Below are 14277 nucleotides of genomic sequence, written 5' to 3'. Positions count from 1 at the left end.
GATCAGTTCAACCTTTTATTGAAAACTCAACAGGCATCATTTGTATCATTTGAGGGGCACAACAGAAACATCACTAACACACACTCAGTAGAATTCCAGTACAGTGAGCGACATGTATTTATCAGTGGCCAAACTTCAATTCATTCAAAAGTGACTTTTTCCCCCATTTTTAATAAGTGGTTGTCCAAAAAATACTGAAGTGCTTTGGTAAATAAATAACGAATAAATAAATATATATGTATATAAATATAAATAAATAGCAGGAACTCAGTGCAGGTTAAACAAAACTTTACAATAATACTCTTTGGCATATGACATTAATCTGACGACAGGTTTCCATCAGAATATGATGAGAGGAATTACACTGGCTCATTCTTACCATTACTTGAACTGTCAACTTTGTTCTGAGCAGTTGTGATGAACTCAGCACCGTGTTTGCAGAAGAGGTGAACACAAACTCATAAGTTACACTTGTGATTCTGGCCTTTGCTTAAGATGAGTGGAGGTAATTCACACAACTGCTTTGTCTGTATAAAGAGGGACGTAGTAAAACTGCAAAGGTGGTGACGCTCTACTCCTCACTGATCCAGTCCATAGAGGTGTCGAAGGTAGATCCACAGGAAAACTCATCCCCTGACAGAGAGGGAAGACAGACACTTGTAGTTAGGAACACCACGCAGCTTAAAGGTACAGTGTGTAGAATTTAGTATCTAGTGTTGAAATTGCATGCTGCAGCTGAACACCCCTCACCACATCCTCTCCTTCCAAACATGAAAAAGAAACTGGTAGCCTTTAATTGTCATAAAAACTCAAAAGGTGTTTAGTTTGTCCAGTCTGGACTAATGTAAAAGACATGGCGGCCTCCGTAGAGAGGGTCCCCTCGATGTTAATATAAAGTATTTAAATATAAAGGGCCTTTTCCGGGGTAAAGAAAACTACAATTCATACAATTTAGATGAAACGAACGAGTGAAAACATCATGAGGATTATTCTACATTAAATGTCAATAGTTCCCTTCCACCGAAATCTTAAACACTGGACCTTTAAGAAAGACTAAATTCTTAGGCATGGATTCAACAAGACGTTTGAGATTCTCAGAGATTCTGCTCCATGCTGACATGACTATCACGTCATTGCTGCAGTTGTCAGCTTCACATTTATGCTACAAATCTGTTCAACTACACCCTTAATGTGTTTGAATCAGTGGATTCACATCTGGTGACAACACTGAATTTCACTGAACTTAGAGGGATCGATTTTAATGATCTAAGCCTATTACAGTGGAGCTCGAGCAACATCTTCTGTCAGAAATACTCCGATTCTGACGCCCTTCCTCATGAGTGTGTTTAGGGGGAAAACAGTGATAAGCCCCGACTATGCTTGCACGTTGGCTTATATTGTAAGACAGAACACTTGCAGAGTACAGATCTGTTCATGTGCAAAGTGAAAGTGCATGAGCAGACCATCTGTGTGTGTGTGCATGAAACTATGTGGGTGCATCTTAATAATGTGCCCTTAAGTTAACCGTGAAACACTGCACCACTGACCTCAGATCAGACTAATGATGCAATCGCTTTACACTCCTTCAAGATAACTGCGCCTGACCACACCTCATTATAAGAACGACACACACTATGCCCGAACAAAAATGACAAGTGCATCCAACTGAAGCTAGCAAAGACATCTGCTTGGTGCTTGATGCCATTGATTGTATTATAAAGTCCATTATGTTCATGAAACCACTTTTAGACATGATGGATGATCATGCTGGAATCAGCCATTAGAAGATGGTTAACTGTTCATAAAGGGATGCACAGGATCAGCAGCAACACTCAGATGAACCATGACATTTAAACCATGATTGATTGGTATTAAAGGGCTCACATCAACATCGCACACCATTACCCCACCACCAACAGTCTGAACTATTGACACAAGGCAGTTTGGGTCCATTCATGTTGTTGATGTCAGATTCTGATGTTAAATGTGGACATTAACTGAAACTCCTGACCTGTATGGTTTCATGCACTGCTGCCATATGACTGTTTGCATGTATAAGTGGGTGTACAGGTATTCCTAATAAAGTGCTCCGTAAATGTACGGTGCCAGTCTAAAACACAGAAAGAACAAGTGAAAATGTCAAACATCCAAATATTACCAGAGGCAGAGAGCAGCAGCAGCAGCCTGGCAAACAGACTCAGAGTTTATACTGGGTACACAAACGTATTCCAGTGAGGTGTCTCTCTAAGCAGACACTGGTAACAAGATAACTTTAAAAAGAAACATGGAAAATGATCTAAATCCGAATTATAGGGGGTCATTAATATGCTGGAATAAATCCTATCCCCCAATATAACACTCATCCTCTGCGAACTCAAGTCTGTCTCGCTGGGATATAGCACAATCTTTTCAGTTTAAATTCCTAATCCTGCTCTGTGAAATTCCTCACAGGTGTAATCCACCTGAATCACATCGACACACAATCCTGTAGGAGACTCCCTGAACTAAGAGGTGGAAATGTTTTCACTCGTTCACGCCAAGGGCTCCGTTTCCCAATAAAAAAAACTGATTTCCATAGAAATGTCTCTTTAGCAGCAGCTAAAAGTTTATGTAAAAAATGTGTAATGGTTGGAATTGCATGGTATTAAAAAAATGTGCAGTTAATAGTCTACAGTTCTCAGTTTGCTGTATGTTACTGGGGGCAAGTAAGTTTCAGACAGTAAAGCATGATTGATAATAATGCTGCTGGAGACAGATGCTCCTTTAAACTCGTATTAAACCTCAAAGCCAGTGGTGATGATTTCATGAAGATGTGCATTATCAACTCTGAGTGTCATTCTGTCATTTTATTATTTTGCTTTAGTTATTCAACCTTGTCTACTCTGTTAAAGTGTGTGGCAAACAACATTTATCTGCATCGTTAAAACTAAGAGAAATGTGTAGTTTATGGCTCCTGCAGGTTCTGGAGCCTTTTAGCTTTCTACAGTTTAGCTGGCAAGAGAAACTTCTTAATCTGCCATTATTTCTTAAGGGCATCATAAATAAAACAGCTCATGTGTTAAGCTCAAGAAGTTTAGTAGAATTGATTTTACTATCATCCTAGCCTAAATGTTTTTTTTGTCCTGTTGACCAGCAGTGGGCTCCATCTTTAAAGGTATTTTTGTGATCCCAAAGATCCCACTTTATCAAATTAATCTTCTATTTCGTAATAAATCTTTATAAATTAAATTTTCATGAATTTTTCTAATTTCTTCTATTTTTTCTATTTCCCTTCGTCACACTCCTTCACAGGACTGTAATAAACATGACCAATCATTTCATTTGGTCCAATTGAAAGGATTGGCTGGTGAATCTGTCTGTCACTAACCAACCTGCTCTCACTGCACATGACCGGAGTCTTCACCTGGAGGGACATACGCCACTGAAGCAGAGACGATAGTCAGAGGTTAGTGAGAGTCACGGATGAGTCGGCTTCTAGCAGTTGTCAGGAAGTGAGCGTCCATATGTTTTGGGGGCATTTGCCGAGAGGGCTGATGGGAGTTTTAGGGATGTATCGGTTGCATAATATCAAAGTGTAGCCTGCTCTTCCTAGCTTTTCCAAGATAAAGGGTTGATATGTGACTGAATAATGGATTAGCCTACTTAGAAGTGAGGTCACAATCAGGGCATCGTCAGTGTGCGACTATGTCCTGATTTTGGAGGTGGGGGGAGAAACACATATAGTGATACCTACTAGGAACCCCCTCAGCACAGCAGCAGGAAGACTGGATGTGGCTTTTAGTCTCTGCTGCCTTCCTTCCAGAGGCTGCAGCCCTGAGCGGGGTGGTCTCCAAAGTCAGCGAGGCCGTGAATGGGTTTGGATAGGCGGTGTTGTGGCTCTGTGCAGAAGAACCTCTGTTGGGACGGGGGGAGCCCAGGTCCTGGTCTAACCTGGTGCTGTGCTGACAGAGGACACAGGTGACTGGGGAGGCGGAGGGCCCACGGGGGATACGGATGTGGTCTCTGTCAATGTACTGTCGCTGGGCTCCGCTGTGGTGCTCTGATCTCTCCCGCTGCCACACAAAGTTAGCTGGCACAATGGCCATCACCTAACAAGGAGGGAGGGAGGGAGAGGGGGGGAGGGAGAGGGGGAGAGGGAGAGGGGGGGAGAGAGAGAGAGAGAGAGAGAAATATATGAATTCAGCTCCAACAGAACAAAACGGAACATCTGAACAGAGATCAAATATCTGGCATTAACCCAAAGAAATAGATATTGCACTGTCTAGCAAAAACAAGACCCTTAAAAAAAATTCACAGGGAAACACCATTTATCAGTCTCCTCGGGCAATTTAACTTGTGTGCACCTCTTCACAGCAGCGCCTGCTGACAGCCGCTCTGTACTCGATGCGAACCCACAGCTTGTCTCGCTGCTTGAGGAAGCGGGGAAACTGCTTCCTCCAGTTCTTGCCCAGCGCCCATGGAAAAATATCGTACTTGCTCTCTTCCTCGTCCTCCTCCATGGTGTTGGCAAGATACCTAGAGACGGAGCACATGAGCTGGTTTCATTGCTGCCAGCAAATCACCCATGAGGGGGAAAAATCAGCGGCGCAAAGCGTTTGCGTTTCCTCTAAAACTTACAGTGCGATGAAAAAATTCTTTCTGGTGTACTCGGCAATAGTGAAGCGGGCCCTTTTGAAGTACACGAAGGTCATGGCTAGAAGGTACTGATGAATTGGAGAGAGAGAGAGATTTGGAGTAAGTTTACAGTGAGCAACGTAAAGCTTCAGAAAGAATTTGAAGCCAAATAACTGCTCCTGCCTTGTCTGTCAGTTTGCGGCAGCAGTCGGTCCACAGGAAGTCTTGTATGAGGTCATCATCTGTAAACAGATTCATTTTAAATCAGCCTTTTAAAATACGATTAATCACTTAGACTTCAAAGATGTCATTTATCTTATCACTATTCACCAAAAAGTCTGAAGTATGACACCATTTCCTGACGCTGGATGACAATGGTTGGGGTGAAGGTCATTATGGCGTTACGGGCCTCATCCTGCTGCTGGCTCGGCGTGCACTTCCCTGAGGCGCCCTGGACGTCTTGGCCATTGCCTCTTTTCAACCGAAGGCCTCTTCTGATTTGGATAGCGTGAGCGCTGTTGGGTTTGACCCGGACGGTCACTGATGGAGGGGTCTGGCACCACCTGTGTGTGTGCTTCATGGCACTGCAGTGTAGATCAGCGAAGGAAGAGGAGGAATGAGGTCTGTTCTGAGAGGGGATGAGAAGAGAGGTAGTTGTCAAATGAGCAAACAACATGAAGGATGGATGAAATCCCACAGTTTTCCCTCATTTTAGTTGTGTAACATACACAAAGTAGTAACATCCATCAAGGTTATGTTTTCATCCCCATCTGTTTGTGTGCTCTTTGCTTTTCAAGCAAGATAACCCAACAAACAACAGAACTGATTTCCACTAAACTTGGTGGAGGGATGCAGCACGGGTCAGGGAAGAACCCATTACATTTTGGGGGAAGTCAGGTGAAGGTGTTGACAAATGAAATTGCTGGAGAACAAGCAGGTTATATTTGAGTGTGAGCACAGGGACTTGAGTAAAAGCATTAGAAAAATGTCAACGTGACATCAACGAGAAGTAGATTGGAAAAACTAACAGGTTTTCTCAGATTTCCCAGGAGGTAATTCACGGATCTTGATGAAAACACACTCAGTGGACAGACATCTTTGATTGTGTGAGATGTGGAGCAGCTTGTTTGGATTTAAGGAGACTGTTGGGCCTTGGCGGAGATATGAGCTGAACTGTCTCTCTACTTCAGTCTGAGTTCATCATGACGAGCAGACACTAAGCTAGCAAGCTAAACAGCTAACTGCTGCCAGCTCTAAGAAGCTAACTCTGACTTTATCTCATCGCGGTGTGAACCCTGTGTCCGAGCTAGTACTCAATCCTCAAAGAGGAAGTTAGGTGTAAAATAAAGTAAGAACATTAACAGTGGAAGAAGTGAAGGTTTACTGTAGAACAGACCTCAAACACGTCCTCACATCCGCGGAGCTCGTTTTAAACTCCAGCGGCTGAAGCTGAGAGAGAAACCAGCAACTAAACCGATCCAACCTGACAGATTGAAGAGTGAACTAACTCCGGACACTGTTAGACACTGAGGAGAACTCGGTCCGTGACAGCAGCGAACAGAAACATCACCATTCACAGGTTTTAATGGGCGGGAGGAAAGAAGGCACCCATCACCTCCACACACTGACCTCAGGAGACCGAGCCCCGAGCACGCGCTTCTGGACCCGCGTCATTCGCACACCTGCATGCGGGGACGCGCGCGCTTATTGCGCCCCTCATTTATTTTCTCTTCAGGTACACAACAGCAGCAGTGAACGAAGCAGGAATGTTTTGCATTGGTTTCATTGGTATTTATAGGCTGAACAAACCTTTACATTGTCGCTGTGACTATGACATTTTGTTAATGCTGAGGTTAATGAGTCTCTATAAAGCCTGCCCTGACCCTCCTGCTACAAAAGACTCACAGAACCTCCCTTCTCTTGGTGGAAGCCTAAAATGTGTATGCAAAGTTGTAGAAAGTCATATGTGAATAACACCTGCTCCCAAGTAGGAAATGAAGGACCTGGTATGAATAATCAGATGTCTTCTACACCATACCTGAGATAACACATTATAAGGATTATTGTGCATGTACAAGTGACATATTATGATGATAGCAGGACACAGAGCAGATGGTGAATAAAGTAACATTTGAAATACATACTGTTAAATTATTGTAAATGTTGGATGTAGGCTAGTGATGGGACAGTGCAACAAATGAATATATAAGATATAAATAGGTCAATCCCAATACAATTCAGTGCAATTTCATTTAATTAGATTTTTCCTGGTCATTTGATTTAATCTTTTGTCATTTTCTTTGGAGAATTACAAAAGAAAGTCCCAACAAAAAAGATTGCAAACACTTTTTCGTTTTCTATTTCAGTTGGTGTCCGCACACCCAGAGGAAATAGTTTGTGTTATTTTAAAAGCCTCACTGCTCCAATGATCTGATGCTATACTTTAATTTAATTTAATTTAATTCAAAAGACAAACACATAATCTCCAAATATAACTGAATGACAGCATTTAGGTCTTTTGGGTAATATGGCCAATGTAAACACAAGCGTCCATAAACAGATTTATAATGACATAATGTTGTTTCCATATCATAAAGATGATGATAGACCATAACAATCAAAGCATGTTTTCTAGCACATTTGAGAGTGAAATACTTTCACCTTTATTTTGATGGAGTTGATTTTCTTCTAGTTCTAAATGGGAGGATATTGTTTTGTCGGCTATAAAAAGCCACCTGAGGCCAGCCCTCATTACACAAATGAGCTTACAGACTTACAAGTAGGTGAGTTTTATATGCTTTAACGTGACATATGTGCACGCTGGGGAGTTCACTGAAAGCCCCACTAATCCTCTCAGCTGCTTGTTCTTTGCAAGATACAGAGGGATGTTTCAGAGCACCCAACAAGGAATCTTTTTTTATAAACATGACCACTAATATGGGGATTTACTTTTCCTATCTATGACTTTTGGAAGGGATTTGTAAAATGGATTTCTCAATGTTTTGTTTTGTCAGCTTTCTCCTGGAAAGGTCTTTTGTCAGATTCAACAACCTCAGTCAGCTGAAACTGACAGATACAGCAGATGGCTAAGGACAGTGACTATTCTTTCCATCATTTACTACGCTGTAAAAACGACATAAAAATCTGCTTCTTTTAAAAAAACATTTAAAATGGGCTGCTCACCATCCAAAGGTAACAATTTTGGGACTCTGGGTTCCCTGAGGAAGAGCAGAATGCTGCTGGCTGCACCTCAAGAAAGTCCCAGACAGTCTCTGCTTGAAGATGGAAATCTTCGAAAATCAGCTCTGTCTACAGATGTGGATTCAAAGGAGTGGAAGACAGCTGGAAAAACCCAGGTATTTCAAAAGGAGGCACATATGACCCCACAAAAAAAGAGATCTGTTACTGAGCTTGCACCAGAAGCAGTAAACATGGATAAACTGGGGAGTCAAGGATTGGACAACAACACAGTGTCCCAGAGAAAAGAGAAAAATTATGACACGCAGGATGTAATCGAGAAAAAGTCTGGCAGAAAAACAAAGAAAAACAGGGGTGGGAAAATTCTTAAAAAGAAAGACAAAGACAAGCTATACACAGAGAACAAAGTGGACTTCCCAGAACCTCTGGTAAAAGCTCACCAAGCTGCTTATGCCTTTTTAAATCCAAGTATAAACAAGTATGATGTTCTGCTTGGACTTCTGGAACAAGCAACCCAAACTCAGGTTTCTGTGCAGCCTATGGTTGCTTTTATGGCCCTACGCTACGAGGAAATAATTCAGGGCCTGGAAGAGGTAGCAGATGAGGGAGAAAAAGTTTTAAAAGAAAATGGAGAACATCTTGCTTGGACAAGTCAAATGAAAAATCTTTCATCTTCTCCACCTCTGAAGTCTGGCTCTGCTAATATTGAGCCCCCACCGGATTTGTTGCAGCAGCTGCTTCAGTACACCACACAGAGAATGCGAAATGTGAGCCAGACTGTTGGTGGAATCGGGGATTCTGCTTTGGAGGAGGCAATGGATTACTTTGCCTCAGTTTCAGAGCTTTTAGAGGAGAAACTGAAAGCCAAACGTACAGTAGAGACTAGGCTAATGCAACTGTTATCTCGTATTGAAATGGCCTCTCTGCGCAAGCCTGGGCCAGAGGACTCTGCTCTGCTTAGTGAGGACAGTGGCATTGGGGCTGAAAGTGAATCGCTTTCTGGATTTGATAGACGCCATAGACGAGAGAGCTGTGAGTCCACTGGAACAAATAGAACTACACCTGTTAACATTACACAAGGGGTGTCAAGGCAAACGTTTCTAAGTCAAATAAGTCCAAGTGTTTCCCTCACCTCTCTCAACTCACTAGATTCTACATGCACCATAAGGGCTAATGACCGAAGAGATTCATTACTAGGATCAGTCTCTTTAGATGATGGGGAGGAAGATGACAATGATGATGAAGAGGAAATGGAGAAAGGCATGGGAGTAGTTCATGTTAGGTTTAGAACGCGATCAAATTCTTCACCTGTAGAAAAAGAACAGCAGCCACGTCGCCTACTCCCAAAGCGCATAGAGAATCCTCAAAATGTAGAAATGACTCTCAAAATGAAAAATGCTATAAGTGGTAGGATACAGTTTGTCCCATCACAGAATGCTGGTGCCAAATCAAAGGTAGCAGGCAGTCCCAAAACCAGTAGACGCCAGTGGACAGATGAGGAGGAACGATGTCCAAGGAGGCCTCAAACAGCAGCACCTGTTCAGAAGGCATCAGTAAAAAAGACCACAGTGGCTAGACAGCAACGTTCCCGGTCAGCAGAATCTCTACGGAGCAAAGGTGAAGATCCTACTCTGCTCGAACTAGAAAGGACTCAGAAGGATTTAAACCAGAGGTTGCAGAGGATGGGTAAAAGCAAAACAGGAGTAAACAGGACAGCTCCATCTAAGCAAAATCAAGGAAGCTCACCAGCACAGTCTCCAGCAATAAATCGCAAACTGCAATCCTTAGAAAAGCGCAGCAATCCCCAACAACTTAAAGGCAAAGTGGACTTAATAAGGAGCAACAATAAAAAAACGGTGGTAGCCAGTGTTGTGGAAGACGATACACAAAAGAACAAAAAAACACCCAAGGGTCCTATGAGAGCCACACCACCCCCTAGCCCTCCTTCATCACCACGGCCATCATCAGGTCTTCACAGAGGCAGGAATTCAGTCAAAAAACTGATTGATACCTTTAGTCAAGGAATAGAGGAACTTGATAATCCTAAAGTTCTGGGGCCTCTCGTTGGAGTGCGGAAGTGTGGTGTTCCTGTGTTACCTGGGTTAGGAAATGTGGAAGCCGTGCTAAGTGCTGGGATAACTAGCTGTAGGCATGAGTACATCTCATCTGAGAAAACTGATGATTTAGATCTGGATAGTCTTCCCCCGCCTCCACTGGAAGTATTAATGGACAATTCCTTTGAGGGTGCCAAAAATCTTACAGCTGGTACAGCAGATGATGGGGCAACAAAAGTTGGAAAGTCGCCTCTGTTAAAAAGGACTGTTGTATCGCAAAAATTAAGGGCCTCAGTTCAGTCAGTGACAGTGCTGCCAAGCAAAGGAGGCTTACCACAAGCTTCTAAGCTTTCTCTTGCTAGAGCAGATCAACAGGACACGTCTACTCCATCAAACTTTAGCCAACAAGATGCCCAACTGGAGGCAGACCCAAGAAAAGAAAGTCATTCTTTTCACCATCAAGCAAGAAAGACTACACAACCAAGAGACTCTTCAAACTCTCAGATAGAGAGATCATCAACAAGTTATGTAGAAAACAATTCACCTTCCAGTCAAGAAGGATTAGTAGGCTTTCAAGATGGTGGCAACCTATCAGTGCCTGGACCCAACAATACAGTGTCCATATTGCCTCCCTCTTCAGGAGTCAATAGCCAACCACCTGCCACCCCAACTAAGTCTAGGAGTCGAATGTTACCATCCACACCTTCTACACCAAGCAGTTTATATCGGAGATTTCCCAGTCCCCATAACTTTAAAAGGCAACCTACCCCACCAAGTTCAACTAGCCCCCCAGTTAATAGGGAACTCTCCACACCTCCAGCAGCTCAGAGGAGGCTCCCTAGCCCACCTGTTACAAAGCAAAACATCATCAACTCAAACTCAACCTCCTCGTACCCTTTCAAAGCACCTTCTCCACCTGCTTCACCAAAAGTTCAAAGATGGTCAAGAGAGAATAGTAGTGAAGACTCATCTAGTGCTCGGATGATCAGTAATGCCCGTTCAGTCTTCTGCCCTGTGTCCCCATCCCTGTTTGAAGCCTCCATTCCTCAACCCCCTCAAGCATGGATCTCTACCGGGGTGTCTTTTGTCTCACGTCCTTCGGGAAATCGTGGAAGGTTTCCTGTATCTGTTCATGGACCTCGACCATTCATCAGACGTAGTCATTCAGACCGAAGACCAAGTCTAAGTTTACCACCAAGAACACCAGTTGTCTCTGTGGCTGAGACATGTGGGAGTGAGCCAGCAATAAGTTCACAGGGGTGAGTGTTTTGTTTTCATGTTAATCCTTCAATATGGCATCCTTGTCCATCTTGGATAGGGTTTTATTTTAAAGGTACCTTAGTTTTATGCAAAGCTTTGGAAAAATTATAGATCGAGTGGAAACTATTCTTGTTAATTTGTCCCCCCAAGAACAATATTGTACCGATTCTGAATTAAAATGGCGAATGACTTTAGTTTAGCTGTCAAGTAATCACTCATTAAAGTTGGAGTTTTCAGGAAGGACTAGGAAAACAAAGCAGTATTAACATTGTTGGAGTTCATTCCAGTTATTATGATCAAATTCAAAGTAACTTAGATTGTTAACTTTTGGACCCCACTGTATAACACACATTACAATAAGTTAATAACTATTAAACTTTGACATAACTTTGTGAAACAAGTAAATGCAGTTGCCACAGAAACAATATATTTTTCAAATAGTTTAACTTATTTGACAATGCTGTTTACATTACTTTAGTAGATCATCTTTCAATGATTTTTCTTTGCCATAGTCCAAGCTGGACTTCAAGATAACCTGTTTTCAAGATGTAGTCAACTCCACTATACTATTAATTTTAAATTCAACATTAATAGATTATTTTTCACAGTATAAAGTACAAAAGTGAATGCCCAGTTTAACAGGATATTGCACTGATATGGCCTTTTTTTAATAAAGTAACTGAGTGAACTTATGTTGCTAATCACAGTAATGCACCACTCATGATTATTTATGACACAACTCCACCTGACCCCACTTCCTTAATTGCCGTTGACAACATTCTGCATTCATTCTCATAGGTTGGACGATGAACCAATCAGGTACGATGACTTATGGGGAAGCCAATCAGACCTCGGAGTTACACCACGCTCTGCATCACACCCGGATCTGTGTGTTGTTGGTCAAGCCTTTCACAGAGACTAAGGGAGGCCAATGAAGGGCCAGTGGGATTATGGATTAGCAGGCTTTACAAAGGATTTAAGGTGATGTTGATGGCGTTTATTCCACTGAGAATAGACCAAGAGCTAATTCTAGCCACTTGTTGTGGTCGCACACCTCCAATTCATCTTTAATTAAATTGTGTTTCAATGTTATTTATCTAAACTTCACTGTAAATGTGAATATATATGCTTTTGAATTTATTTTTGCATAGAATGTATTTCAGAAATACATTCACTCACACTTTCAGTTCATTCCCATCAGTGTTTACATCGTCAAAATAAAGATTCTATTTGGAGTCTTGGTGACTCAGTGATCAAAAGTTTCCTGCCTCAGGAAAACCAGTAAAATACAACACATACATACACATCCTTTGCAGAAACCTTTACCATGTCATTAATGTACTTTAATATGATTATTATTAATAATGTTTTAATTTATTTTCCATGAGATGCCATTTTCTCTATTGTCATTTGCTGCAATCTAAAAAATATCTGTCTGCCGTTACCTTAAAGAAAAGTAAAAGAAAAGTCTTATTTTTCTGTTTCTCATGTTTACTTTTTGCTATTTGTTTGTTAATAAAAGGCACTTACAATCATTTCACATAAGCAATTTGTGAGTTTTATTAATAGTTATTGAGCCAAACTCTATATGGTTGTAACTACTATCTTATTGGTGAAATGGTGAAAAGTATATTTACTTTATTATTTAAAAGTCCAGTGTGTAAGATTTAGGTAAAAGGGGTCTTCTGGGAGAAATTGAATATAAAATAATCCTAGTGATGTTTTTGTAAATGTTTTGTTACCCTGGAATGGGTCGTTTATATTTAAATACTTTATATTGACATCAGGAGTAGGTCCTCTCCCCTAAGTCCGCCTTGTTTTTTACAGTAGCCCACATTCGACAAAGTAAACACCTTTTGAGTTTTTATGACAAGTGAAGGCTAACACAGATTCTCTTACATGTTTGGAAGGGGAGGATGAGGTGAGGGGTATTCAGCTGCAACATGCAACGTCACAAATTCCACACACTGCACACACTAAGGTCCAGTGTGTAAGATTTAGGTGAACAGGAACTATTGGCAGAAATTTTATGTAAGATAATCCTCATGATGTTTTCACTAGTTTGTTTCATCTAAATTGTATGAATTGTAGTTTTCTTTACCGCAGAAAAGGCCGATTATATTTAAATACTTATGAAAATACCGTATTTTCATCGAGGGGGTCCTCTCTACGGAGGCCGCCATGTTTTTTACATTAGTCTAGACTGGACAAACTAAACACCTTTTGAGTTTTTATGACAACAAATAACATGAAAGCTAAATATAAGGACTAATCTCAGCCAATCTGCAGGAAATAAAAACAATATTAATATCGAATTAATCATTGTAACCACTTTCTATTAAAAAGTAATCAGACATTTTATGGCACCAGCCTCTATACAGTCATAATTTGCTGCTTTTCCTTATTTCAATTTACATTAAACTGAGCCATTTAGAAGTGTGACTACGGATCAGAGAAAAGTATTACTATAATAATCACAGATTTCATCCATAATGAAAATAATCACAGAGCTGCTGGATTCTACAAATGTCCAGAATCAGAAGTATGCTTGTGTCTCTGTTCAATTCCACTGACATTTATTTGCTAAAAATAAACAGATGGTAATCTGTATAAAAATGTGAACAAAACTTGTTAGACTCCAAAAGGCTCAGAACTCAAACAAGCGAAGAGCTCTTCCTTCAAGAGCCCAAACAAATGGAGCCACATGCACAGACCTAATATCACAGAAAACAAAACTAAAAGTGATGCTGTACAGACAAACTGATTTTCAAAATGTATTAATGTTTTATCTTGGATTTTCTTATTCTTCAGTGATTCCCAATGTTTCAATACATGCCAACTTTGGGTTCAAACTTATCTAAACATTTAATTTGGTTTCTTTTGTCATATTTGAAAATTAAATGAGTAACAACTGTGAAAGCTATGGTGGCCAAGGCCCCATTGAAATTACTACCACTGTGGGAGAAAAGGTGAGTATGTGTGTCATCTAATAGCATGCACTAAAAGCAATAACTGTGATGTAAACGTCCACAGTGGGCAGTGGTAATTGTGGTGCAGCCCTTTATTGCCCAGACAACATCATCATCTCAAATACCAAGTGCGTGGTTGAGGCATGAATGACTCTGTAGAGCTGAAAATAGGTTGTTCGAAA

The 14277-nt window shown here is 41.2% G+C and overlaps 2 protein-coding genes across 5 annotated transcripts; one reads left to right on the top strand and one right to left on the bottom strand.

Annotated features, from left to right (window-relative positions):
* Window positions 1-2: 2 nt before the first annotated feature.
* On the bottom strand, window positions 3-6377 carry spdya (speedy/RINGO cell cycle regulator family member A). 4 transcript variants are annotated; one of them, XM_020084543.2, is made up of 7 exons: window positions 6244-6377; window positions 4945-5242; window positions 4798-4856; window positions 4618-4703; window positions 4344-4515; window positions 3730-4088; window positions 3-633 (listed from the first exon to the last, which is right to left on the bottom strand). In XM_020084543.2, exons 1-7 carry the CDS (start codon window positions 6286-6288, stop codon window positions 627-629), a joined length of 1026 nt encoding a protein of 341 aa, XP_019940102.2. In that variant the 5' UTR covers window positions 6289-6377; the 3' UTR covers window positions 3-626. The 4 variants fall into 4 exon arrangements, with proteins under 4 accessions (XP_019940102.2, XP_019940101.2, XP_019940105.1 ...); XM_020084542.2 differs by having other exon boundaries at window positions 3734-4088; XM_020084546.2 differs by having other exon boundaries at window positions 3734-4088; window positions 6230-6293.
* Window positions 6378-7409: 1032 nt separating this feature from the next.
* Window positions 7410-12671, top strand: pcare1 (photoreceptor cilium actin regulator 1). Its single transcript, XM_020084539.2, has 2 exons — window positions 7410-11125; window positions 11925-12671. Exons 1-2 carry the CDS (start codon window positions 7785-7787, stop codon window positions 12046-12048), a joined length of 3465 nt encoding a protein of 1154 aa, XP_019940098.2. The 5' UTR covers window positions 7410-7784; the 3' UTR covers window positions 12049-12671.
* The last annotated feature ends 1606 nt before the right edge of the window (window positions 12672-14277 follow it).

The sequence above is a fragment of the Paralichthys olivaceus genome, chromosome 12, assembly GCF_024713975.1.
Source record: "Paralichthys olivaceus isolate ysfri-2021 chromosome 12, ASM2471397v2, whole genome shotgun sequence".
NCBI lineage: Eukaryota > Metazoa > Chordata > Actinopteri > Pleuronectiformes > Paralichthyidae > Paralichthys > Paralichthys olivaceus.
This window is presented reverse-complemented; position numbering and strand designations above follow the sequence as displayed.

What these genes read in the sequence shown, in the direction of transcription:
- spdya (XM_020084542.2), bottom strand. Translation starts at nt 6,288, where the DNA reads ATGACGCGGGTCCAGAAGCGCGTGCTCGGGGCTCGGTCTCCTGAG. An exon ending in GTCATACTTCAGACTTTTTG is followed by an intron (nt 4,857 to 4,944) that starts GTGAATAGTGAT and finishes ATCTGTTTACAG; the next exon opens with ATGATGACCTCATACAAGAC. An exon ending in GCCGCAAACTGACAGACAAG is followed by an intron (nt 4,704 to 4,797) that starts GCAGGAGCAGTT and finishes CCAATTCATCAG; the next exon opens with TACCTTCTAGCCATGACCTT.
- pcare1 (XM_020084539.2), top strand. Translation starts at nt 7,785, where the DNA reads ATGGGCTGCTCACCATCCAAAGGTAACAATTTTGGGACTCTGGGTTCC. An exon ending in CCAGCAATAAGTTCACAGGG is followed by an intron (nt 11,126 to 11,924) that starts GTGAGTGTTTTG and finishes TCATTCTCATAG; the next exon opens with GTTGGACGATGAACCAATCA.